Source organism: Salmo salar, chromosome ssa16, assembly GCF_905237065.1.
Source record: "Salmo salar chromosome ssa16, Ssal_v3.1, whole genome shotgun sequence".
Lineage (NCBI taxonomy): Eukaryota > Metazoa > Chordata > Actinopteri > Salmoniformes > Salmonidae > Salmo > Salmo salar.
Window position 1 is genome coordinate 86,216,700 of NC_059457.1, and position 27,767 is coordinate 86,244,466.

General features: G+C 47.8%; 2 protein-coding genes across 3 annotated transcripts; both read right to left on the reverse strand.

Annotated features, from left to right (window-relative positions):
- Positions 1 to 2,254: 2,254 nt before the first annotated feature.
- On the reverse strand, positions 2,255 to 27,446 carry LOC106593590 (transmembrane 9 superfamily member 2). Of its 2 annotated transcripts, XM_045698365.1 has the most exons (17): positions 27,074 to 27,444; positions 26,253 to 26,320; positions 23,883 to 23,976; positions 23,297 to 23,424; positions 20,730 to 20,859; positions 20,453 to 20,577; positions 20,043 to 20,154; positions 19,747 to 19,826; positions 19,564 to 19,672; positions 16,901 to 17,033; positions 16,485 to 16,604; positions 16,074 to 16,131; positions 13,935 to 14,094; positions 13,655 to 13,806; positions 9,957 to 10,068; positions 3,917 to 4,088; positions 2,255 to 3,579 (listed from the first exon to the last, which is right to left on the reverse strand). In XM_045698365.1, exons 1-17 carry the CDS (start codon positions 27,221 to 27,223, stop codon positions 3,512 to 3,514), a joined length of 1,971 nt encoding a protein of 656 aa, XP_045554321.1. In that variant the 5' UTR covers positions 27,224 to 27,444; the 3' UTR covers positions 2,255 to 3,511. The 2 variants fall into 2 exon arrangements, with proteins under 2 accessions (XP_045554321.1, XP_045554322.1); XM_045698366.1 differs by lacking the exons at positions 2,255 to 3,579; positions 3,917 to 4,088 and adding an exon at positions 4,095 to 4,191 and having other exon boundaries at positions 27,074 to 27,446.
- LOC106593589 (vegetative cell wall protein gp1-like) lies at positions 18,293 to 19,544 on the reverse strand. The gene is made up of 2 exons (XM_045698370.1): positions 19,388 to 19,544; positions 18,293 to 19,356 (listed from the first exon to the last, which is right to left on the reverse strand). The coding sequence occupies exons 1-2, from the start codon at positions 19,489 to 19,491 to the stop codon at positions 18,477 to 18,479; spliced, it is 984 nt and encodes a 327-aa protein (XP_045554326.1). The 5' UTR covers positions 19,492 to 19,544; the 3' UTR covers positions 18,293 to 18,476.
- Positions 27,447 to 27,767: the final 321 nt, after the last annotated feature.

Here is a 27,767-nt window from a genome sequence, read left to right on the forward strand (position 1 = left end):
GTGTCTCCCAGGTGGCTAGTGGCAAACTTTAAACAACACTTTTTATGGATATCTTCAAGAAATGGCTTTCTTCTTGCCACTCTTCCATAAAGGCCAGATTTGTGCAGTATACGACTGATTGTTGTCCTATGGACAGAGTCTCCCACCTCAGCTGTAGATCTCTGCAGTTCATCCAGAGTGATCATGGGCCTCTTGGCTGCATCTCTGATCAGTCTTCTCCTTGTATGAGCTGAAAGTTTAGAGGGACGGCCGGGTCTTCGTAGATTTGCAGTGGTCTGATACTCCTTCCATTTCAATATTATCGCTTGCACAGTGCTCCTTGGGATGTTTAAAGCTTGGGAAATCTTTTTGTATCCAAATCCGGCTTTAAACTTCTCCACAACAGTATCTCGGACCTGCCTGGTGTGTTCCTTGTTCTTCATGATGCTCTCTGCGCTTTAAACGGACCTCTGAGACTATCACAGAGCAGGTGCATTTATACGGAGACTTGATTACACACAGGTGGATTCTATTTATCATCATTAGTCATTTAGGTCAACATTGGATCATTCAGAGGTCCTCACTGAACTTCTGGAGAGAGTTTGCTGCACTGAAAGTAAAGGGGCTGAACAATTTTGCACACCCAATTTTTCAGTTTTTTATTTGTTAAAAAAGTTTGAAATATCCAATAAATTTCGTTCCACTTCATGATTGTGTCCCACTTGTTGTTGATTCTTCACAAAAAATTACAGTTTTATATCTTTATGTTTGAAGCCTGAAATGTGGCAAAAGGTCGAAAAGTTCAAGGGGGCCGAATACTTTCGCAAGGCACTGTAGCTGTGCTGCGATGCTCCCCATCCAACCTGACAGAGCTTGAGAGGATCTGCAGAGAAGAATGGGAGAAACTCCCCAAATACAGGTGTGCCAAGCTTGTAGCGTCATACCCAAGAAGACTCGAGGCTGTAATCACTGCCAAAGGTGCTTCAATAAAGTACTGAGTAAAGGGTCTGAATACTTATGGAAATGTGATATTTCCGTTTTTTTTTTTTATACATTTGCAAACATTTAAAAAAATCTGTTTTTGCTTTGTCATTATGGGGTATTGTGTGTAGATTGACGAAGGAAAAAAATGATTTAATAAATTTTAGAATAAGGCTGTAAAGTAAAAAAATTTGGAAAAAGTCAAGGGGTCTGAATACTTTCCGAATGCACTGTAGAAACTGAAGCAGTGTGGGTGTCTGTCTGTGAGATAGAAACTGAAGCAGTGTGGGTGTCTGTGAGATAAAAACTGAAGCAGTGTGGGTGTCTGTGAGATAGAAACTGAAGCAGTGTGGGTGTCTGTCTGTGAGATAGAAACTGAAGCAGTGTGGGTGTCTGTCTGTGAGATAGAAACTGAAGCAGTGTGGGTGTCTGTGAGATAGAAACTGAAGCAGTGTGGGTGTCTGTCTGTGAGATAGAAACTGAAGCAGTGTGGGTGTCTACCTCCCAAACATCTTTGTACTCCTAACCCCCCCTCCCTAAAAAACTACCTAAAGCACACCTAACCAGCCTGACCGCTGTGATCATTATAACCAGCCTGACCGCTGTGATCATTATAACCAGCCTGACCGTTGTGATCATTATAACCAGCCTGACCGCTGTGATCATCATAACCAGCCTGACCGCTGTGATCATCATAACCAGCCTGACCGCTGTGATCATTATAACCAGCCTGACCGCTGTGATCATTATAACCAGCCTGACCGCTGTGATCATCATAACCAGCCTGACCGCTGTGATCATCATAACCAGCCTGACCGCTGTGATCATCATAACCAGCCTGACCGCTACGTTCATTATAACCAGCCTGACCACTGTGATCATTATAACCAGCCTGACCACTGTGATCATTATAACCAGCCTGACCGCTGCGATCATAACCAGCCTGACCGCTGTGATCATTATAACCAGCCTCACTACTGTGATCATTATAACCAGCCTGACCGCTGCGTTCATTATAACCAGCCTGACCACTGTGACCATTTTAGACCAAGCCTCCGTCGGCAATGAGGTGCTCTGGCTCTATGGGGGAACTTCCCCGTCGATCCCATCTCACAAATGTCAGCGAATTGAACAGAAGGTCTTGCCTTTATGTGACCTTTAGGTCATCCTGAGCTTAGTGGGCACCACAGCAGGAGGTCTCCTCAGCCCCGGTTCAATGTATCGACCTCACCTGACTGTGTTGTTCAATACTTTAACACTGACTCTGCTATTAAGACACAGGAAAAAACAACACTCCAACAGGAAAATGTTTTATTTGACATTTTCTACCATTTCTTATTTTTCAGATCATAATTACATCATTTCAAACCAGTGAAGGAGAGAAGGAACCCAGATACTCGGTCAGACTAATGAAACTAGTATCATTTATGAAGAGAGTATATTTACACTGAAAGGATATAAGTATCAGATCCCCACATAACAGATGGACGATGTCCCAAATGGCACCCTATTCCCTATGTAGTGCACTACTTCAGACCCGAGCCATTGATCAAGGGTAGTGCACTACATAGGGAATAGGGTGCCATTTGGGACATAGAAGTCGATGATGCCTTTCACAAAATCCCAAACGGTTGGTTTTTGCAAATAAAATGAACTACTGATGAGGCACGTGTCTTTGAGGCAAAAATAAAATAAAGGAAAGACAGAAAAAATGTAATTGGAATATAAAGTTAAATAACAGACCAGTTGGTTAATACTCAAGCATTTATAATACAAAATAAAACAAACCCCAGAGAAAATGCTTTAATCCCAAATTGCACCCAACTCCCTACATAGTGCAGACTACTTTTGTAGTGCAGACTAGAGTGCCATTTGGGACCCACACATAACATGGGTTAGAGGAGGAATTCCATCTCACATTTTAAGCTTATTACGACCCCAAATCATTCATCAGCATTAGAAAAAATAAGTTATTTACAATCATATTGTCCAACACTATTAGAGTTTGAATGACACCGTAAAACCACCTAGTGTGCCAACGTGGACAGAACCTAACTGTATTGAAATAGTCACTACCATGCAGGTTTCCTATTTCCATTGCATTTGTCAGAGGTAAATAACAGATGTTTCATTGATGTGCAGTCAGATCTGGACCTCCCAACAGGTCATTAATTTCCTGCACTCCAGACTACATATTATGTACACACACACACACACACACACACACACACACACACACACACACACACACACACACACACACACACACACACACACACACACACACACACACACACACACACACACACACACACACACACACGAGACTGGTGTCTTGCTGCTCTGACAAAAAAAGCGTCTTCCACACAGTAGATAAGGGTTGTGGTCCAAACGGCACCCTATTCCGTACTTAGACCAGTGGGCCCTGGTCAGCGTACGCAGTCAGGGTGTAATGTAACAATAGTGTCCCTCCAGCCCAGGGGGGGTGAGGGGGGAGGGGGCGTGGGAGAATAAACAGGAAAATCCATTGGTTTGGTTTTTGGTTAACTACTCAGTCCACCTTCACTACGCTATAGATCTTGGTGACGAACCAGAAACAGGCAAAGAATCCAATCGTTCCTGATGGAGAGAGAGACAGACATGTAATTGACAGAAAGAGAGAAAACATGAAAATCACACTTTCCCAGGGCGATTTGTCAATCCCACATCCTGCTGTCTAGGAAACTCTGATACGACAACAGACACAAACCATCCGACGTGTGTGTGTGTGTGTGTGTGTGTGTGTGTGTGTGTGTGTGTGAACAAGTAGAGCTGCACCTCAACCTAAACCCAAGAAAGGCAGCATAACAGGCAGGGTGGGAGGAACTGGACTAACGAGGATAACCTCTGCCCTTTGACCTGGTCCATCCTCTTCATGCCAGCGACAGTATGACGCCCCGCCCCCCCAGCTACCTACCTGTGAATAAGAAGAAGATGAGAGCCATGATCATGGTGTAACCAAAGTAGAGGATGGTGCTAGCCAATCCTGTGATCTGGAGCTTGGAGAAGAAGTAGTGGATGGCATAGACCAGGAAGTAGACGGCCGTGAAACCACTGGTCAGGAAGGAACGCCACTGCCAGTTATAGTCCTGATGGAGAGACAGAGAGAACAGTTAGTTATCTCTGTGTTTATAACATCTTTACTAAGACAAGACCACTGGTCAGGAAGGAACGCCACTGCCAGTTATAGTCCTGATGGAGAGACAGAGAGAACAGTTAGTAAAGATGTTATAAACACTGAGATATCTAAGACAAGACCACTGGTCAGGAAGGAACACTACCAGTTATAGTCCTGATGGAGAGAATGAACGTAGCGCTCCCTTAATTAAACTTCCTGTTTTCCTTTCATCCTGTCTCCTCTCCTTCTCAACCGTATTGGAGAAGGAGGTTCCAGGTCCCTTGTTTGGGACATTCTGTTTTAAAGAGAGAAGCTGCTAGGAATCAAGGAAACAGTCCCTTCATCCTCGTCATTAATTAAGGGCACTATTGCCATTGGTCACATGACCCGACCAGGAAATACTCAGATGGTCATAACTCAGCACAGAGGAGGAAGTAGCAGAATATGATGGTGTGTGTGGTGTCTTACCTCAGCACAGAGGTGGAAGTAGCAGAATATGATGGTGTGTGTGGTGTCTTACCTCAGCACAGAGGAGGAAGTAGCAGAATATGATGGTGTGTGTGGTGTCTTACCTCAGCACAGAGGAGGAAGTAGCAGAATATGATGGTGTGTGTGGTGTCTTACCTCAGCACAGAGGTGGAAGTAGCAGAATATGATGGTGTGTGTGGTGTCTTACCTCAGCACAGAGGAGGAAGTAGCAGAATATGATGGTGTGTGTGGTGTCTTACCTCAGCACAGAGGTGGAAGTAGCAGAATATGATGGTGTGTGTGGTGTCTTACCTCAGCACAGAGGTGGAAGTAGCAGAATATGATGGTGTGTGTGGTGTCTTACCTCAGCACAGAGGTGGAAGTAGCAGAATATGATGGTGTGTGTGGTGTCTTACCTCAGCACAGAGGTGGAAGTAGCAGAATATGATGGTGTGTGTGGTGTCTTACCTCAGCACAGAGGTGGAAGTAGCAGAATATGATGGTGTGTGTGGTGTCTTACCTCAGCACAGAGGTGGAAGTAGCAGAATATGATGGTGTGTGTGGTGTCTTACCTCAGCACAGAGGAGGAAGTAGCAGAATATGATGGTGTGTGTGGTGTCTTACCTCAGCACAGAGGAGGAAGTAGCAGAATATGATGGTGTGTGTGTGTGGTGTCTTACCTCAGCACAGAGGAGGAAGTAGCAGAATATGATGGTGTGTGTGTGTGGTGTCTTACCTCAGCACAGAGGAGGAAGTAGCAGAATATGATGGTGTGTGTGTGTGGTGTCTTACCTCAGCACAGAGGAGGAAGTAGCAGAATATGATGGTGTGTGTGTGTGGTGTCTTACCTCAGCACAGAGGAGGAAGTAGCAGAATATGATGGTGTGTGTGTGTGGTGTCTTACCTCAGCACAGAGGTGGAAGTAGCAGAATATGATGGTGTGTGTGTGTGGTGTCTTACCTCAGCACAGAGGTGGAAGTAGCAGAATATGATGGTGTGTGTGTGTGGTGTCTTACCTCAGCACAGAGGTGGAAGTAGCAGAATATGATGGTGTGTGTGTGTGGTGTCTTACCTCAGCACAGAGGAGGAAGTAGCAGAATATGATGGTGTGTGTGTGTGGTGTCTTACCTCAGCACAGAGGAGGAAGTAGCAGAATATGATGGTGTGTGTGTGTGGTGTCTTACCTCAGCACAGAGGAGGAAGTAGCAGAATATGATGGTGTGTGTGGTGTCTTACCTCAGCACAGAGGAGGAAGTAGCAGAATATGATGGTGTGTGTGGTGTCTTACCTCAGCACAGAGGAGGAAGTAGCAGAATATGATGGTGTGTGTGGTGTCTTACCGCAGCACAGAGGTGGAAGTAGCAGAATATGATGGTGTGTGTGGTGTCTTACCTCAGCACAGAGGAGGAAGTAGCAGAATATGATGGTGTGTGTGGTGTCTTACCTCAGCACAGAGGAGGAAGTAGCAGAATATGATGGTGTGTGTGGTGTCTTACCTCAGCACAGAGGAGGAAGTAGCAGAATATGATGGTGTGTGTGGTGTCTTACCTCAGCACAGAGGAGGAAGTAGCAGAATATGATGGTGTGTGTGGTGTCTTACCTCAGCACAGAGGAGGAAGTAGCAGAATATGATGGTGTGTGTGGTGTCTTACCGCAGCACAGAGGAGGAAGTAGCAGAATATGATGGTGTGTGTGGTGTCTTACCTCAGCACAGAGGAGGAAGTAGCAGAATATGATGGGTGTGTGTGTGGTGTCTTACCTCAGCACAGAGGAGGAAGTAGCAGAATATGATGGTGTGTGTGGTGTCTTACCTCAGCACAGAGGAGGAAGTAGCAGAATATGATGGTGTGTGTGGTGTCTTACCTCAGCACAGAGGAGGAAGTAGCAGAATATGATGGGTGTGTGTGTGGTGTCTTACCTCAGCACAGAGGAGGAAGTAGCAGAATATGATGGGTGTGTGTGTGGTGTCTTACCTCAGCACAGAGGAGGAAGTAGCAGAATATGATGGTGTGTGTGGTGTCTTACCTCAGCACAGAGGAGGAAGTAGCAGAATATGATGGTGTGTGTGGTGTCTTACCTCAGCACAGAGGAGGAAGTAGCAGAATATGATGGTGTGTGTGGTGTCTTACCGCAGCACAGAGGAGGAAGTAGCAGAATATGATGGTGTGTGTGGTGTCTTACCTCAGCACAGAGGAGGAAGTAGCAGAATATGATGGTGTGTGTGGTGTCTTACCTCAGCACAGAGGAGGAAGTAGCAGAATATGATGGTGTGTGTGGTGTCTTACCTCAGCACAGAGGAGGAAGTAGCAGAATATGATGGTGTGTGTGGTGTCTTACCTCAGCACAGAGGAGGAAGTAGCAGAATATGATGGTGTGTGTGGTGTCTTACCTCAGCACAGAGGAGGAAGTAGCAGAATATGATGGTGTGTGTGTGTGGTGTCTTACCTCAGCACAGAGGTGGAAGTAGCAGAATATGATGGTGTGTGTGGTGTCTTACCTCAGCACAGAGGAGGAAGTAGCAGAATATGATGGTGTGTGTGGTGTCTTACCTCAGCACAGAGGAGGAAGTAGCAGAATATGATGGTGTGTGTGGTGTCTTACCTCAGCACAGAGGAGGAAGTAGCAGAATATGATGGTGTGTGTGGTGTCTTACCTCAGCACAGAGGAGGAAGTAGCAGAATATGATGGTGTGTGTGGTGTCTTACCGCAGCACAGAGGAGGAAGTAGCAGAATATGATGGTGTGTGTGGTGTCTTACCTCAGCACAGAGGTGGAAGTAGCAGAATATGATGGTGTGTGTGGTGTCTTACCTCAGCACAGAGGAGGAAGTAGCAGAATATGATGGTGTGTGTGGTGTCTTACCTCAGCACAGAGGAGGAAGTAGCAGAATATGATGGTGTGTGTGGTGTCTTACCTCAGCACAGAGGAGGAAGTAGCAGAATATGATGGTGTGTGTGGTGTCTTACCTCAGCACAGAGGAGGAAGTAGCAGAATATGATGGTGTGTGTGGTGTCTTACCTCAGCACAGAGGAGGAAGTAGCAGAATATGATGGTGTGTGTGGTGTCTTATATAAGCACAGAGGTGGAAGTAGCAGAATATGATGGTGTGTGTGGTGTCTTACCTCAGCACAGAGGAGGAAGTAGCAGAATATGATGGTGTGTGTGGTGTCTTACCTCAGCACAGAGGAGGAAGTAGCAGAATATGATGGGTGTGTGTGTGGTGTCTTACCTCAGCACAGAGGAGGAAGTAGCAGAATATGATGGTGTGTGTGTGGTGTCTTACCTCAGCACAGAGGAGGAAGTAGCAGAATATGATGGTGTGTGTGGTGTCTTACCTCAGCACAGAGGAGGAAGTAGCAGAATATGATGGTGTGTGTGGTGTCTTACCTCAGCACAGAGGAGGAAGTAGCAGAATATGATGGGTGTGTGTGGTGTCTTACCTCAGCACAGAGGAGGAAGTAGCAGAATATGATGGGTGTGTGTGTGGTGTCTTACCTCAGCACAGAGGAGGAAGTAGCAGAATATGATGGTGTGTGTGGTGTCTTACCTCAGCACAGAGGAGGAAGTAGCAGAATATGATGGTGTGTGTGGTGTCTTACCTCAGCACAGAGGAGGAAGTAGCAGAATATGATGGTGTGTGTGGTGTCTTACCTCAGCACAGAGGAGGAAGTAGCAGAATATGATGGTGTGTGTGGTGTCTTACCGCAGCACAGAGGAGGAAGTAGCAGAATATGATGGTGTGTGTGGTGTCTTACCTCAGCACAGAGGAGGAAGTAGCAGAATATGAACCTGTGTGTGGTGTCTTACCGCAGCACAGAGGAGGAAGTAGCAGAATATGATGGTGTGTGTGGTGTCTTACCTCAGCACAGAGGAGGAAGTAGCAGAATATGATGGTGTCTTACCTCAGCACAGAGGAGGAAGTAGCAGAATATGATGGTGTGTGTGGTGTCTTACCGCAGCACAGAGGAGGAAGTAACAGAATATGATGGTGTGTGTGGTGTCTTACCTCAGCACAGAGGTGGAAGTAGCAGAATATGATGGTGTGTGTGGTGTCTTACCTCAGCACAGAGGAGGAAGTAGCAGAATATGATGGTGTGTGTGGTGTCTTACCTCAGCACAGAGGAGGAAGTAGCAGAATATGATGGTGTGTGTGGTGTCTTACCTCAGCACAGAGGAGGAAGTAGCAGAATATGATGGTGTGTGTGGTGTCTTACCTCAGCACAGAGGAGGAAGTAGCAGAATATGAACCTGTGTGTGGTGTCTTACCGCAGCACAGAGGAGGAAGTAGCAGAATATGATGGTGTGTGTGGTGTCTTACCTCAGCACAGAGGAGGAAGTAGCAGAATATGATGGTGTGTGTGTGTGGTGTCTTACCTCAGCACAGAGGAGGAAGTAGCAGAATATGATGGTGTGTGTGCTGTCTTACCTCAGCACAGAGGTGGAAGTAGCAGAATATGATGGTGTGTGTGGTGTCTTACCTCAGCACAGAGGTGGAAGTAGCAGAATATGATGGTGTGTGTGGTGTCTTACCTCAGCACAGAGGAGGAAGTAGCAGAATATGATGGTGTGTGTGGTGTCTTACCTCAGCACAGAGGAGGAAGTAGCAGAATATGATGGTGTGTGTGGTGTCTTACCTCAGCACAGAGGAGGAAGTAGCAGAATATGATGGTGTGTGTGGTGTCTTACCTCAGCACAGAGGAGGAAGTAGCAGAATATGAACCTGTGTGTGGTGTCTTACCGCAGCACAGAGGAGGAAGTAGCAGAATATGATGGTGTGTGTGGTGTCTTACCTCAGCACAGAGGAGGAAGTAGCAGAATATGATGGTGTGTGTGTGTGGTGTCTTACCTCAGCACAGAGGAGGAAGTAGCAGAATATGATGGTGTGTGTGGTGTCTTACCTCAGCACAGAGGAGGAAGTAGCAGAATATGATGGTGTGTGGTGTCTTACCGCAGCACAGAGGAGGAAGTAGCAGAATATGATGGTGTGTGTGGTGTCTTACCTCAGCACAGAGGAGGAAGTAGCAGAATATGATGGTGTGTGTGGTGTCTTACCTCAGCACAGAGGAGGAAGTAGCAGAATATGATGGTGTGTGTGGTGTCTTACCTCAGCACAGAGGTGGAAGTAGCAGAATATGATGGTGTGTGTGGTGTCTTACCTCAGCACAGAGGAGGAAGTAGCAGAATATGATGGTGTGTGTGTGTGGTGTCTTACCTCAGCACAGAGGAGGAAGTAGCAGAATATGATGGTGTGTGTGTGTGGTGTCTTACCTCAGCACAGAGGAGGAAGTAGCAGAATATGATGGTGTGTGTGGTGTCTTACCGCAGCACAGAGGAGGAAGTAGCAGAATATGATGGTGTGTGTGGTGTCTTACCTCAGCACAGAGGTGGAAGTAGCAGAGTAGGATGGTGGCCTCAGAGCAGGTGATTACCAGGATGATGAACACCAGAAACAGGAAACCAAACATGTAGTACATCTGGTGAGACCTGGTGTGAGACACAACCATACATCATAAAGATAACCCACTGCTCTACCATCTGGTGAGACAACCACACATCATAAAGATAACCCACTGCTCTACCATCTGGTGAGACACAACCACACATCATAAAGATAACCCACTGCTCTACCATCTGGTGAGACACAACCACACATCATAAAGATAACCCACTGCTCTACCATCTGGTGAGACAACCACACATCATAAAGATAACCCACTGCTCTACCATCTGGTGAGACACAACCATACATCATAAAGATAACCCACTGCTCTACCATCTGGTGAGACACAACCATACATCATAAAGATAACCCACTGCTCTACCATCTGGTGAGACAACCATACATCATAAAGATAACCCACTGCTCTACCATCTGGTGAGACACAACCACACATCATAAAGATAACCCACTGCTCTACCATCTGGTGAGACACAACCATACATCATAAAGATAACCCACTGCTCTACCATCTGGTGAGACACAACCATACATCATAAAGATAACCCCCTGCTCTACCATCTGGTGACACAACCATACATCATAAAGATAACCCACTGCTCTACCATCTGGTGACACAACCATACATCATAAAGATAACCCACTGCTCTACCATCTGGTGAGACAACCACACATCATAAAGATAACCCACTGCTCTACCATCTGGTGAGACACAACCATACATCATAAAGATAACCCACTGCTCTACCATCTGGTGAGACACAACCATACATCATAAAGATAACCCACTGCTCTACCATCTGGTGAGACACAACCATACATCATAAAGATAACCCACTGCTCTACCATCTGGTGAGACACAACCATACATCATAAAGATAACCCACTGCTCTACCATCTGGTGAGACACAACCACACATCATAAAGATAACCCACTGCTCTACCATCTGGTGAGACACAACCACACATCATAAAGATAACCCACTGCTCTACCATCTGGTGAGACAACCACACATCATAAAGATAACCCACTGCTCTACCATCTGGTGAGACAACCATACATCATAAAGATAACCCACTGCTCTACCATCTGGTGACACAACCACACATCATAAAGATAACCCACTGCTCTACCATCTGGTGAGACACAACCACACATCATAAAGATAACCCACTGCTCTACCATCTGGTGAGACAACCACACATCATAAAGATAACCCACTGCTCTACCATCTGGTGAGACACAACCATACATCATAAAGATAACCCACTGCTCTACCATCTGGTGAGCACAACCACACATCATAAAGATAACCCACTGCTCTACCATCTGGTGAGACAACCACACATCATAAAGATAACCCACTGCTCTACCATCTGGTGACACAACCACACATCATAAAGATAACCCACTGCTCTACCATCTGGTGAGACACAACCATACATCATAAAGATAACCCACTGCTCTACCATCTGGTGAGACAACCACACATCATAAAGATAACCCACTGCTCTACCATCTGGTGAGACAACCACACATCATAAAGATAACCCACTGCTCTACCATCTGGTGAGCACAACCACACATCATAAAGATAACCCACTGCTCTACCATCTGGTGAGACAACCACACATCATAAAGATAACCCACTGCTCTACCATCTGGTGAGACAACCACACATCATAAAGATAACCCACTGCTCTACCATCTGGTGAGCACAACCATACATCATAAAGATAACCCACTGCTCTACCATCTGGTGAGACAACCACACATCATAAAGATAACCCACTGCTCTACCATCTGGTGAGACAACCATACATCATAAAGATAACCCACTGCTCTACCATCTGGTGAGACACAACCATACATCATAAAGATAACCCACTGCTCTACCATCTGGTGAGACAACCATACATCATAAAGATAACCCACTGCTCTACCATCTGGTGAGACAACCACACATCATAAAGATAACCCACTGCTCTACCATCTGGTGAGACAACCACACATCATAAAGATAACCCACTGCTCTACCATCTGGTGAGACAACCACACATCATAAAGATAACCCACTGCTCTACCATCTGGTGAGACACAACCACACATCATAAAGATAACCCACTGCTCTACCATCTGGTGACACAACCATACATCATAAAGATAACCCACTGCTCTACCATCTGGTGAGACAACCATACATCATAAAGATAACCCACTGCTCTACCATCTGGTGAGACACAACCACACATCATAAAGATAACCCACTGCTCTACCATCTGGTGAGACACAACCATACATCATAAAGATAACCCACTGCTCTACCATCTGGTGAGACACAACCACACATCATAAAGATAACCCACTGCTCTACCATCTGGTGAGACACAACCATACATCATAAAGATAACCCACTGCTCTACCATCTGGTGAGACACAACCATACATCATAAAGATAACCCACTGCTCTACCATCTGGTGAGACACAACCACACATCATAAAGATAACCCACTGCTCTACCATCTGGTGACACAACCATACATCATAAAGATAACCCACTGCTCTACCATCTGGTGAGACACAACCACACATCATAAAGATAACCCACTGCTCTACCATCTGGTGAGACAACCACACATCATAAAGATAACCCACTGCTCTACCATCTGGTGAGACACAACCACACATCATAAAGATAACCCACTGCTCTACCATCTGGTGAGACAACCATACATCATAAAGATAACCCACTGCTCTACCATCTGGTGAGACAACCACACATCATAAAGATAACCCACTGCTCTACCATCTGGTGAGACAACCACACATCATAAAGATAACCCACTGCTCTACCATCTGGTGAGACACAACCACACATCATAAAGATAACCCACTGCTCTACCATCTGGTGAGACACAACCATACATCATAAAGATAACCCACTGCTCTACCATCTGGTGAGACACAACCATACATCATAAAGATAACCCACTGCTCTACCATCTGGTGAGACAACCACACATCATAAAGATAACCCACTGCTCTACCATCTGGTGAGACACAACCACACATCATAAAGATAACCCACTGCTCTACCATCTGGTGAGACAACCACACATCATAAAGATAACCCACTGCTCTACCATCTGGTGAGACACAACCACACATCATAAAGATAACCCACTGCTCTACCATCTGGTGACACAACCATACATCATAAAGATAACCCACTGCTCTACCATCTGGTGAGACACAACCATACATCATAAAGATAACCCACTGCTCTACCATCTGGTGAGACACAACCATACATCATAAAGATAACCCACTGCTCTACCATCTGGTGAGACACAACCATACATCATAAAGATAACCCACTGCTCTACCATCTGGTGACACAACCACACATCATAAAGATAACCCTTTAAAACATGCTGTCCTCTGCTTCACTCCAACCACTAGTCAACCTACAGAGCCATAGTCAGTTACTCACTCAACCCCGTTCACCTTTAACCTCACTGACCAGTTCTGCCTTCATGACAAGCTGCTAGTGTCGCAGTCCCAAAACAGAGCAGCAGCATCCACAGGGTAGCTGAGCTGAGAGACGCACCAGATGCTGTTGAGGATGAAGAAGAGCTGGATGAAGATACAGCCGAACGGGAGGATCCCCCCCATGACGATCCCTGGGAGAGATCTGGTGTAGAACGACTGCTCCGGGATCTGACGAGGGATCTGATTGGTCCGCACAGGGTGCTCAATCCCCTGAAATGCACCAATCACACAACAGAGGGGAGGAGTATGAAAGGCATGATATGCACACAGACTTGAGTGTGTGTATGACAGAGTGTATGTTTGAATGTATTCACATACTGACGTGTGTTTGTACTCACGGTCTTCTTGAAGCCGAAGTAGGCCCCTATGAAGGTGAGGGGGACAGAGATGCAGAACCACAGAGCCAAGATGGCCACCAGGGTGCCAAAAGGCATGGCTGCAGAGGAGCCCTCTCCCCACAGGATCAGATTCATCACAAAGAAATCAGCAAACACAACCCTGAACACAGAGAGACAGACAGCCGTCAACCCTGAACACAGACAGACGTCAGCCGTCAACCCTGAACACAGAGAGACAGACAGGCTCAACCCTGAACACAGACAGACGTCAGCCGTCAACCCTGAACACAGAGAGACAGACAGGCGTCAACCCTGAACACAGAGAGACAGACAGCCGTCAACCCTGAACACAGAGAGACAGACAGCCGTCAACCCTGAACACAGAGAGGCAACTGAACACAGACAGACGTCAGCCGTCAACCCTGAACACAGACAGACGTCAGCCGTCAACCCTGAACACAGACAGACGTCAGCCGTCAACCCTGAACACAGAGAGACGTCAGCCGTCAACCCTGAACACAGAGAGACGTCAGCCGTCAACCCTGAACACAGAGAGACGTCAGCCGTCAACCCTGAACACAGAGAGACGTCAGCCGTCAACCCTGAACACAGAGAGACGTCAGCCGTCAACCCTGAACACAGAGAGACGTCAGCCGTCAACCCTGAACACAGAGAGACGTCAGCCGTCAACCCTGAACACAGAGGCGTCAGCCGTCAACCCTGAACACAGAGAGACGTCAGCCGTCAACCCTGAACACAGAGAGACGTCAGCCGTCAACCCTGAACACAGAGAGACGTCAGCCGTCAACCCTGAACACAGAGAGACGTCAGCCGTCAACCCTGAACACAGAGAGACGTCAGCCGTCAACCCTGAACACAGAGAGACGTCAGCCGTCAACCCTGAACACAGAGAGACGTCAGCCGTCAACCCTGAACACAGAGAGACGTCAGCCGTCAACCCTGAACACAGAGAGACGTCAGCCGTCAACCCTGAACACAGAGAGACGTCAGCCGTCAACCCTGAACACAGAGAGACGTCAGCCGTCAACCCTGAACACAGAGAGACGTCAGCCGTCAACCCTGAACACAGAGACGTCAGCCGTCAACCCTGAACACAGAGAGACGTCAGCCGTCAACCCTGAACACAGAGAGACGTCAGCCGTCAACCCTGAACACAGAGAGACGTCAGCCGTCAACCCTGAACACAGAGAGACGTCAGCCGTCAACCCTGAACACAGAGAGACGTCAGCCGTCAACCCTGAACACAGAGAGACGTCAGCCGTCAACCCTGAACACAGAGAGACGTCAGCCGTCAACCCTGAACACAGAGAGACGTCAGCCGTCAACCCTGAACACAGAGAGACGTCAGCCGTCAACCCTGAACACAGAGAGACGTCAGCCGTCAACCCTGAACACAGACAGACGTCAGCCGTCAACCCTGAACACAGACAGACGTCAGCCGTCAACCCTGAACACAGACAGACGTCAGCCGTCAACCCTGAACACAGACAGACGTCAGCCGTCAACCCTGAACACAGAGACAGACAGACGTCAGCCGTCAACCCTGAACACAGAGAGACAGACAGACGTCAGCCGTCAACCCTGAACACAGAGAGACAGACAGACGTCAACCCTGAACACAGAGAGACAGACAGACGTCAACCCTGAACACAGAGAGACAGACAGACGTCAACCCTGAACACAGAGAGACAGACAGACGTCAACCCTGAACACAGAGAGACAGACAGACGTCAGACGTCAACCCTGAACACAGAGAGACAGACAGACGTCAACCCTGAACACAGAGAGACAGACAGACGTCAACCCTGAACACAGAGAGACAGACAGACGTCAACCCTGAACACAGAGAGACAGACAGACGTCAACCCTGAACACAGAGAGACAGACAGACGTCAGACGTCAACCCTGAACACAGAGAGACAGACAGACGTCAGCCGTCAACCCTGAACACAGAGAGACAGACAGACGTCAGCCGTCAGCCCTGAACACAGAGAGACAGACAGACGTCAGCCGTCAACCCTGAACACAGAGAGACAGACCAACAGACATCAGCTATCAACCCTGACCGTAACCACAAACTAATGTGTATCTCCTCAACCAATGTAAAGTCAGACTCACCCAGGACACAGGAAGCAAGTCAGCAGGACATTAGTCTTCCATTTCTCCCCACCAAAGGCTGTGACATCACAGAGGGAGAGAGCAGGGAAGAGAAACAGTCAGCAACTCTTGGAAAACAAACAAACGTTTCTTGGAAATTCAAACTTCTTTCTTTACTTCCAAGGTGTTGAGGCATATAGACTTCAGCAGGCAGGCAGGATTCAGGCCATAGAGCATGTGTTGCTAGGGAGGGTTGGGACCCCTACTGCTACAGGCCTCTACAGAACACTGAACCAGTAATCACCCCCCCCAGCTGACACTGATTGGGCCTAACGAGCTACCCTCCAGCACAGTTGGGTCGTGACTGGTCGACTGTTCAGGGTCAAGCTGGGGTCGTGACCCTTTCCCCCTCAAACCCAAATGTTCACTTACACTTGTAGAAGCGGGCAGCCACGTAGCCGGCTGGTGTTCCCAGTAGGACCCAGAGCACCACGGCACACGTCATCAGGGCACCGCGGTTAGCCGGGGATAGGAAGCCCAGGCAGGCAAAGACTGGACAAGGGGAACACAATGATTATGGATTACAAAAGAAAAACACACCATTGGTTTTGACTGAACTGTGTTATTATTGTCTTGGTCCTTGTCAGTGAATACATGAAGTAAGTGAAACACTAGTCCTACTCTCAGAGAGAAGTAACTAAGTACTAACTACTTCCTCTCTACCATATTCTACCTTGCTCATGTGTTTTAGGGTAATGACAAATAAACGGTCTGGACAAGTGTAGGTTTGTTTTGCATTCCTACAAGTCAACAACAGGTGGACAGAAACACAGAGCTGTAGAACTCACAGAGAGTGACGAAAATCATGATGAATATCTGAGTTCCTGATCCCAGGAAGACAGAGAGGAGCATGCCTTTCCTGGGAGGCCGGAAGACATCTCCATGGACCAGCTTCCAGCCAAATTCCTCCTGGGCATCTTCCTGACACCACCAGCAGAGGGGGAGGAGGGAAAGACCTTCACTTAGTTTCACTTTCAAGTGTATTTATCGTATGTAAAAACATCTTTATCACCACATCTCTCACTATAAAAAGACCATCACAAAACAGCAAGAATGTTCCGGCCAAATGAGGAGAGGACAGGGGAGGGTGTGAGGGGGTTACCCAGCAGGAAATAACAGAGGGAGAAGATGAGGGAGTGGGGTCCCTCCTGTCAATTAGTGGTGATAGACTTCAGAGGGCTGGAACACGAGCAGGCTGGTCGCCGCGGTGACGCTACCTGTCAGTCTGATTGCTAGGGGGAGGGGCTGAAGGGAGTCTTATCGCTAGGGGAGGGGCTGAAGGGAGTCTTATCGCTAGGGGAGGGGCTGAAGGGAGTCTTATCGCTAGGGGAGGGGCTGAAGGGACAATGCTGCTGAAATAATGACTGATCTCGGAGACAGACAGAGACAGAGACTACAATACATGTAGGGGAGGGGGTCGGGGTGTGAGGGGGGGTAATATAGATACATGTGGAGGTGACCCCCACAAGCCTTCCTAGAGAACATCTGCTGTCAGTTTTCCTGGAGATGGGAGAGGAGATTGTAGATGGAGAGATGGTAGATGGAGAGATGGTGGAGGGGAGAGATGGGAGGGGAGAGATGGGAGGGGAGAGATGGGAGGGGAGAGATGGGAGGGGAGAGATGGGAGAGGAGAGATGGGAGGGGAGAGATGGGAGAGGAGAGATGGGAGGGGAGAGATGGGAGAGGAGAGATGGGAGAGGAGAGATGGGAGAGGAGAGATGGGAGAGGAGAGATGGGAGAGGAGAGATGGGAGAGGAGAGATGGGAGAGGAGAGATGGGAGAGGAGAGATGGGAGAGGAGAGATGGGAGAGGAGAGATGGGAGAGGAGAGATGGGAAAGGAGAGATGGGAGATGGAGAGATGGGAGATGGAGAGACGGGAGAGACGGGAGAGACGGGAGACGGAGAGACGGGAGACGGAGAGACGGGAGACGGAGAGACGGGAGACGGAGAGACGGGAGACGGAGAGACGGGAGACGGAGAGACGGGAGACGGGAGACGGAGAGACGGGAGACGGAGAGACGGGAGACGGAGAGACGGGAGACGGAGAGACGGAGAGACGGGAGACGGAGAGACGGAGAGACGGAGAGACGGAGCGACGGAGCGACGGGAGACGAAGAGACGGGAGACGAAGAGACGGGAGACGAGGAGATGGAGAGACGGAGAGATGGGAGAGACGGTAGACGGAGAGATGGTAGATGGAAGATGAAGAGATGGTAGATGCAAAGTACACAAGGACACACACACCCCGAGGTCATAACTAAAGCCTCCACCAGCTGGCTGGAGCCAATCAGAGCTTGGAGCTAGTTGTTGGGGGTCTGTGTGTGTGTGTCTGTACCGGACCAGTAGACCAGACCACTGTCCTGTCACTCCTCATCAGGGACATGTCTGTGTGTGTGTGTCTGTACTGGACCAGTGGGACCTGAAGGGAAACCAAAATGGCGGACTGGGACCTGAATGGAAACCGACATGGCGGACTGGGACCTGAAGGGAAACCGACATGGCGGACTGGGACCGTGGGACCTGAAGGGAAACCGACATGGCGGACTGGGACCTGAAGGGAAACCGACATGGCGGACTGGGACCTGAAGGGAAACCGACATGGCGGACTGGGACCTGAAGGGAAACCGACATGGCGGACTGGGACCTGAAGGGAAACCGACATGGCGGACTGGGACCTGAAGGGAAACCGACATGGCGGACTGGGACCTGAAGGGAAACCGACATGGCGGACTGGGACCTGAAGGGAAACCGACATGGCGGACTGGGACCTGAAGGGAAACCGACATGGCGGACTGGGACCTGAAGGGAAACCGACATGGCGGACTGGGACCTGAAGGGAAACCGACATGGCGGACTGGGACCTGAAGGGAAACCGACATGGCGGACTGGGACCGTGGGACCTGAAGGGAAACCGACATGGCGGACTGGGACCGTGGGACCTGAAGGGAAACCGACATGGCGGACTGGGACCGTGGGACCTGAAGGGAAACCGACATGGCGGACTGGGACCGTGGGACCTGAAGGGAAACCGACATGGCGGACTGGGACCGTGGGACCTGAAGGGAAACCGACATGGCGGACTGGGACCGTGGGACCTGAAGGGAAACCGACATGGCGGACTGGGACCGTGGGACCTGAAGGGAAACCGACATGGCGGACTGGGACCGTGGGACCTGAAGGGAAACCAACATGGCGGACTGGGACCGTGGGACCTGAAGGGAAACCGACATGGCGGACTGGGACCTGAATGGAAACCAACATGGCGGACTGGGACCGTGGGACCTGAAGGGAAACCGACATGGCGGACTGGGACCGTGGGACCTGAAGGGAAACCGACATGGCGGACTGGGACCGTGGGACCTGAAGGGAAACCGACATGGCGGACTGGGACCGTGGGACCTGAAGGGAAACCAATCAGCTGGATTATTGTGGAGGATTTACCAGACTCACCACAGAGTCCATCTGGTTGTATCTGGCAATGTCTTTATGTAGAGTCCTCAGCATGATCATAGCCACCATACCAGACAGGAAGAGAACGATCACCAGAGAGTTCATGATGCTGGGGGACAAGACACACACAGTTACAGATAGAAGGGGTGTGTGTGTGTGTGTGTGTGAGAGAGAGAGACTCACCTGAACCACTGAATGTTGGTGTGAGGCATGGACTCCAGAATGTAGTCCCAACGTGATGCCCATCTGATGTGCTTGTCCTCCTAGAGACAACACCAGCGTTTATATTTACACCCACTGAACACGACTAACCTCTCCTGAGACCTGACGACTCACATTAGCTCCTCAAGCTTATGTCTAGGCTTTAGCTCAGTGGGCTAGCCGGCGTTACAGCACGTAGGAATCCAGAGACTGAACCTAGTCAGTCACACAGACAGAGGCATTTCCATTTCAAATGGTCATGGGGTTTAGAAACCTACCACAAACTGGACAGAGTAGGTATAGCCGATCTTCAGCTCTCCACTGAACTTGTTGTTCAGGTACATGGGCCCTCCTGTACAGTCAGGTGCCTCCACTTTGGTGTGTTTATAGCTTTGGAGGAGAGGAGGAAGAGGAGGGAGAGAGGAGAGGAAGTAAAGAGAGGTGGGAAGGAGGAGAGAATAGGTTAAGTCAAAATAAATAAATACTTGATGTGAATTAAAGAGAGACATCATTACTATGAGTAGAAACACACATTATCTAAGAATGAACATTTCATGGAGACGAGAGAAATAAAGAATGAATTGTCTACAACTAGATAACCCTAAGCTGTGAATTCTAACTTCACATCAATGAATGACTAAGTGACAGTGAGGATTGTCCCCTCAGTGAGTGACCGTTTGACCCCTACCTCTTGGGCTCCATCTTGGCAGCGACCAGTCTAGCCCCAGCTGCCTCGTTCTCCACCACATGATAGTGAATGGTGATGTCAACATGGTTGAAGACATAGAATGTGTCTTTGTCCTTAAAGTCAGACTGGAACGAGGAAACAGTTATGCGCTTTATAACGTGTTATAAGCACGTATAAGACTTTATGTCTTATTACAAGTCTATCTAGCAAAACGTTTGACTAAAAATGGCCCGACCCAGAGGCCTAACCTCCACACACAGGATATGAATTGACTCACGTTGACAACACAAGCGTCTTTGGGTCGTCCTGCCTCAGTGACGTAGCAGCCGATGGGAAACCCTGGGTTACAGAACTTCTGTCCATCCTCAACATCATAACACCAGGTCACTGGCATGTTGTCCACTATCCTACAGGAGGTAGACACAGGGTTACAGCATGTTGTCCACTATCCTACAGGAGGTAGACACAGGGTTACAGCATGTTGTCCACTATCCTACAGGAGGTAGACACAGGGTTACAGCATGTTGTCCACTATCCTACAGGAGGTAGACACAGGGTTACAGCATGTTGTCCACTATCCTACAGGAGGTAGACACAGGGTTACAGCATGTTGTCCACTATCCTACAGGAGGTAGACACAGGGTTACAGCATGTTGTCCACTATCCTACAGGAGGCAGACTCAGGGTTACAGCATGTTGTCCACTATCCTACAGGAGGCAGACACAGGGTTACAGCATGTTGTCCACTATCCTACAGGAGGCAGACACAGGGTTACAGCATGTTGTCCACTATCCTACAGGAGGTAGACACAGGGTTACAGCATGTTGTCCACTATCCTACAGGAGGTAGACACAGGGTTACAGCATGTTGTCCACTATCCTACAGGAGGCAGACACAGGGTTACAGCATGTTGTCCACTATCCTACAGGAGGTAGACACAGGGTTACAGCATGTTGTCCACTATCCTACAGGAGGCAGACACAGGGTTACAGCATGTTGTCCACTATCCTACAGGAGGCAGACACAGGGTTACAGCATGTTGTCCACTATCCTACAGGAGGCAGACACAGGGTTACAGCATGTTGTCCACTATCCTACAGGAGGCAGACTCAGGGTTACAGCATGTTGTCCACTATCCTACAGGAGGCAGACACAGGGTTACAGCATGTTGTCCACTATCCTACAGGAGGCAGACACAGGGTTACAGAATGTTGTCCACTATCCTACAGGAGGTAGACACAGGGTTACAGCATGTTGTCCACTATCCTACAGGAGGTAGACACAGGGTTACAGCATGTTGTCCACTATCCTACACGAGGCAGACACAGGGTTACAGCATGTTGTCCACTATCCTACACGAGGCAGACACAGGGTTACAGCATGTTGTCCACTATCCTACAGGAGGCAGACTCAGGGTTACAGCATGTTGTCCACTATCCTACAGGAGGTAGACACAGGGTTACAGCATGTTGTCCACTATCCTACACGAGGCAGACACAGGGTTACAGCATGTTGTCCACTATCCTACAGGAGGCAGACTCAGGGTTACAGCATGTTGTCCACTATCCTACAGGAGGCAGACACAGGGTTACAGCATGTTGTCCACTATCCTACAGGAGGTAGACACAGGGTTACAGCATGTTGTCCACTATCCTACAGGAGGCAGACACAGGGTTACAGCATGTTGTCCACTATCCTACAGGAGGTAGACACAGGGTTACAGCATGTTGTCCACTATCCTACAGGAGGTAGACACAGGGTTACGGACAGTGTGTGGTTGAGACAGTGGTCCAATCCCAAATCGATCCCTAAACCGCTAGACACTTGTGGAGATCTGATTGGATTTGACAGGTGTACGCTATATGGTAATAACTCCACCTTGTCCTCTGATAGGCTAGGAGGAAGTTTAATCATATTGCTGATAGCAGGGCTCGGCAACAGGAGTGGAAAGTTAATATATGTATATTTTTTTAATATATTTAATCGTGTCAATGTAACCATGGTATAAAAATGTTATTTTCTGGCCCACCCTCCCATCCGCTCCGACAACAATCAGTCTGAGGTTTAATCTAGTCGCCTACCCCTGGTCAACACCAATCACATCCTCTCAGATCTCCACAACTGCCTAATGTTCAGGGATCTATTTGGGATTGGGGCAGTTCTCTATGGGGTCAGAGGACAATACAAGCCAAGCTCTCCACCTAGTGGCCACATGAGTCCGTGCAGGTGTCTGAAGTCTGGCTTGAATCCCAGCTTGTAAACTCTAGACTTCCTGTATGGGAAATGTGTGTTCACATCTCAATTCAGAAGAATTAGATATGTGTCTATTGCACAAAACAGAGAATGGATCTCTAACCAGCGGTGCTGGTAGTTAGCAGTGTGAATATCTTACCAGCGGTGCTGGTAGTTAGCGGTGTGAATATCTTACCAGCGGTGCTGATAGTTAGCGGTGTGAATGTCTAACCAGCGGTGCTGGTAGTTAGCAGTATGAATGTCTAACCAGCGGTGCTGGTAGTTGCAGTATGAATGTCTAACCAGCGGTGCTGGTAGTTAGCAGTATGAATGTCTAACCAGCGGTGCTGGCAGATATACAGCGGTGCTGGTAGTTAGCAGTATGAATGTCTAACCAGCGGTGCTGGTAGTTAGCAGTATGAATGTCTAACCAGCGGTGCTGGTAGTTAGCAGTATGAATGTCTAACCAGCGGTGCTGGTAGTTAGCAGTATGAATATCTTACCAGCGGTGCTGGTAGTTAGCAGTATGAATATCTAACCAGTGGTGCTGGTAGTTAGCAGTATGAATATCTAACCAGCGGTGCTGGTGGTTAGCAGTATGAATATCTTACCAGTGGTGCTGGTAGTTGAGCAGCATGCCTTTCTTCAGAAAGTCCAGGTGGGCTTTGTCCTCTGGCTTGTTGGTGTTGTAGGATTTAGTACACACCGGCTTACAATCCACCTTCTTCTTGAACTCAAACTTCAACACACAGACATACAATGATTTACTCAACTTCCTGCTGAGAGTTAGAATAGTAGAATACACAGGGTGACATTTATCATTTTGTTGTGAAGCAGCAGTTTCTCTCTTGTTATGTCAGTCAGTGATGGTCAGCCAATTAGCCCATGCCAACTAACATATTTCAGATAGCTTACCGCAATACAAATGTAGCAATCTAAACTTGTTACGTGGGGTTGGTATTGATGTGGCTACGCAGACACGCGAACAACCCCCTCATGATGAGTTCAGATGACTTGTGACCCCCACCCCCAGCAGAGTTGCCCATCCCTGATTTAGCATGTAGGTACAGGTAGTACACACCAGAGTGAAGGGGGAGTCTTTCATTCAGGGTGAGGTACAAAGGTGCAGAACATTGTAATGAGATTAGAAATGTAATACCAACAGGATATTAAAGTGTGTGTGTGTACATCACCCACCTTGTAGGGAGAGGGCTCAATTCTTTCGCCAAACAAAACCTGACCCAAATTCTCAGACGGGCGCTTCTCAGAGTCGATAGCGCAGAAATCAAACCTGAAGAATACAAGGAGAGGAAAAGAGATTTGACAAATGTTCTGTTTCAGCAACACCAAGCCAGCCCATAACAAGATGAACATGCCCTGAGAGTTCCCACAACACCAAGCCAGCCCATAACAAGATGAACATGCCCTGAGAGTTCCCACAACACCAAGCCAGCCCATAACAAGATGAACATGCCCTGAGAGTTCCCACAACACCAAGCCAGCCCATAACAAGATGAACATGCCCTGAGAGTTCCCACAACACCAAGCCAGCCCATAACAAGATGAACATGCCCTGAGAGTTCCCACAACACCAAGCCAGCCCATAACAAGATGAACATGCCCTGAGAGTTCCCACAACACCAAGCCAGCCCATAAGAAGATGAACATGCCCTGAGGGTTCCCACAACACCAAGCCAGCCCATAACAAGATGAACATGCCCTGAGAGTTCCCACAACACCAAGCCAGCCCATAACAAGATGAACATGCCCTGAGAGTTCCCACAACACCAAGCCAGCCCATAACAAGATGAACATGCCCTGAGAGTTCCCACAACACCAAGCCAGCCCATAACAAGATGAACATGCCCTGAGAGTTCCCACAACACCAAGCCAGCCCATAACAAGATGAACATGCCCTGAGAGTTCCCACAACACCAAGCCAGCCCATAACAAGATGAACATGCCCTGAGAGTTCCCACAACACCAAGCCAGCCCATAACAAGATGAACATGCCCTGAGAGTTCCCACAACACCAAGCCAGCCCATAACAAGATGAACATGCCCTGAGAGTTCCCACAACACCAAGCCAGCCCATAACAAGATGAACATGCCCTGAGAGTTCCCACAACACCAAGCCAGCCCATAACAAGATGAACATGCCCTGAGAGTTCCCACAACACCAAGCCAGCCCATAAGAAGATGAACATGCCCTGAGGGTTCCCACAACAACAAGACAGCCCATAACAAGATGAACATGCCCTGAGAGTTCCCACAACAAGACAGAAACATTAACACAACATATGATTTCTACTTCAGTTCACAAACTGTAGCATATCGTCTTCCTTTTTAAACCATCTGCTGCTGGTACTTTCTCTATATACCCAGAATTCTATTTCAACAACAACCTCTCCGTCACACAGCAAGCTAACATAAAGAAGGTCACATTTCTCACGCACACTTAACACAGAGACGTCACTTCAGTTCCATTCCCCTGACCCGCTCCACAACCCCTCAGTGGAAAAGGCACATTAGTGTTCGTTACCGAGCAGTTCTCTAACGGTGTGACAGAACAGCTCCTGTGGCTGAGCATGTTGAGGCCTCTAGTATCACATTTAACTCAGGTTATTAATAAATAAAGTCATTCAGACGTCACATAACAACCCTAAGTAGCTGTCGTTATCAATGTATCCCATCTTTGATTTAATGCCATTGGAGTTTTCAGATCCAGAGTAAGGACTGAAACTGGTTTTAAGTGGCCTGTTTCTATGACGTAAGCCAATATCTATATCTTCTATTGACCATTTCTCTCTAAAACATGATTCAGCTAATCTTAAACATTAGGCAGCCATTCTGTTGAAGCAGAACTAGTGTAATAGAGCAGTGCTTGACTTGGACTGATATAGGTGCCAGTAATGTTTGTATTTAGGTGCAGGAGCTCCACCATACTTTTGAGCTAATATTCTATAAGATGTGCAGAAATTCAAGCAGTAAAATAAAGTTGAGGTGCCGGTACTCAGCTCCGGTGAGTTCCTGTCCAAGTCAAGCACTGCAACAGAGTATTATTAATATCGTCTATGGGCCTCAGAATTCCTAGACCATTGCATTCCAGTCACAGTTGGATATGGCTGGTGCTGCTATAAAGTGACAGAGCGGGAGAAAGAGACAGGAGAAAGAGAGAGGGGAGAAAGAGTAGGAGAGGATCGTGTGTGACAGAGAGGAGAAAGAGTCAGAGAGGATGGTGACAGAGATGCTCTAGTTTATCAGACAGTATTATTGCGCCTAGTCCGACCTGGCTGACTTCACCATGCTCCTAACACATGTCTGTATCTCAAATGTCACTCTATTCCTTACACAGTGCACTACTTTTGACCAGGGCCTATAGGTCGTTGGTCAAAAGTAGTGCACTGTATAGGGAGCCATTTGGAACATAACCTATATCTCCCCGTACACTAAGTCTGCATCTACACAATAAGAACACTGTCCAAAAGCACCAAACCCACAGCCTTCTGCAGCGAGACTGAGAAATGTATTAGACCAATAAGACGTTGTTGTTCCTGATGTACTTACGCAGTGTATTCATAGGGCAAGACAGACTCCACAGAATCCAGTCTGTTCACAAATACCTCGATGGTAGACTGAAAAACAATCAAAAGCATGGTTATTTTCTCAAAATGGTAGATGACAAAAATCGGCAACAACATCTAGAATACAGCGCACCTTGCAGCTGTTTTTTTCCTCAAAGGCACAATTAGGCTAATGACTAGAGATCTGAAATGGGAGGGAGGGCGGCTACATAACTTTACAGGATTTCTTTATGTCCTGTTCCGCAGTGAAATTGATTCTTATCAGTTCTTATTCAGGCCCTGTAGGGCATGTCTTCTTTAAATAACAACTGTCATGCAGTTGACAGCTCTCTTTTAGATTAGGATAATGCTGAATTTGGGACATTATTATACAATTCAATGACAAGTAACTTCTGATCAAAAGTATGGATTAACTAATTAGCTCAATACAACACAAGTTAAGCAGTTGTCTCACAAGTAGTAGCCCAACTAGCTCGTAGGGGGTGCTAATTAGCTAGCTAGCTTTCTAGCGACCAATATGCAATACAGACAGTTGCTGTGATTAGTTGGTCAACAACACTGGTTCTAGCTAGCCAGTTAGCCACATTTAGATTCTACTAACGTTACCATTGAAGCTGGATAGCTAAGACAGCAAGCTGTTCTGATCCCTTCCAAGGAGTTTCAGAATGCTAACATTAGCAGCTAGTTAGCAAGTTAACCGGTAGTTAGCTTTACTTGCCAGCTGATAATTAGAAGGATGATAGCATGAAACCATCGGCGCTGCAAGCTTATCACAAGGCCCTGCGCATTTTTAGATCCAACTACCTTACAGTCCGGTACTTCATTCTCTTTCCCAGCTTGTCCTGGTTCACAAAAACTAACAGGGGCCAGACCCGGAAGATAGAAACTTGTAGCGCTGTGTAGCAGAAGGAAGATAACCAAAACAGAGCCTCTCGCTCTGTGCAGGGAGCACATTTTCCTCTTCTGTCGACGAACCTGGTTAGCTAAACGTTTCTTGGGGTAACGTTAATATCTTTCTACACAGGGGGTGACAGGTTAGCTGGCATTTGAATTCACCAGATAGGACAGTTGACATAAGGTAGCTAACGTTAACTAGCTAACGTTAACTAGCTGGTATGTCTGCCTCCGTAGCTACCTAACCTAGATAGTTTTCCTGCAGCGAGCAGACACGTCATCTGCGTCGACAGTGGAGGATTATGGGACTCTGGAGGTCAAGTTGGCTCGGCTGTTGTTGAAAGAATAGCACTTTGTGTTAAATATAAGACATTGTCCGACTAAATTTAGAATAAAAACGGGTTTATTGTCATGATTTCTAATTCTGCTGCCAAACCGCTAAATTCAGAGCACCTTACAATTTAGGCTCTGGCAGGAAGTGCCTATTCCAACAACAACCTGGAGATGGCAGTGTAAAACTAATCTTTCTCTCAAAACAAGAACTAGTATTCTCCATGTTTGTCAGTGCAGTCATCCCAAAGCATAATAACATGTTATAGGAGTA

Bases quoted from the DNA above. Each gene is read 5' to 3' on its own strand.
- LOC106593589 (XM_045698370.1), bottom strand. From the start codon at position 19,491: ATGTCGGTTTCCCTTCAGGTCCCACGGTCCCAGTCCGCCATGTCGGTT. The intron at 19,357-19,387 runs GTCCCAGTCCGC...GTTTCCATTCAG, and splicing joins GTTTCCCTTCAGGTCCCACG to GTCCCAGTCCGCCATGTCGG.
- LOC106593590 (XM_045698365.1), bottom strand. From the start codon at position 27,223: ATGTGCTCCCTGCACAGAGCGAGAGGCTCTGTTTTGGTTATCTTCCTT. The intron at 10,069-13,654 runs GTGCGTCTCTCA...GTCTCACACCAG, and splicing joins TTCATCCTCAACAGCATCTG to GTCTCACCAGATGTACTACA. The intron at 4,089-9,956 runs GTAAGACACCAC...TCTCTCCATCAG, and splicing joins ACTTCCACCTCTGTGCTGAG to GACTATAACTGGCAGTGGCG.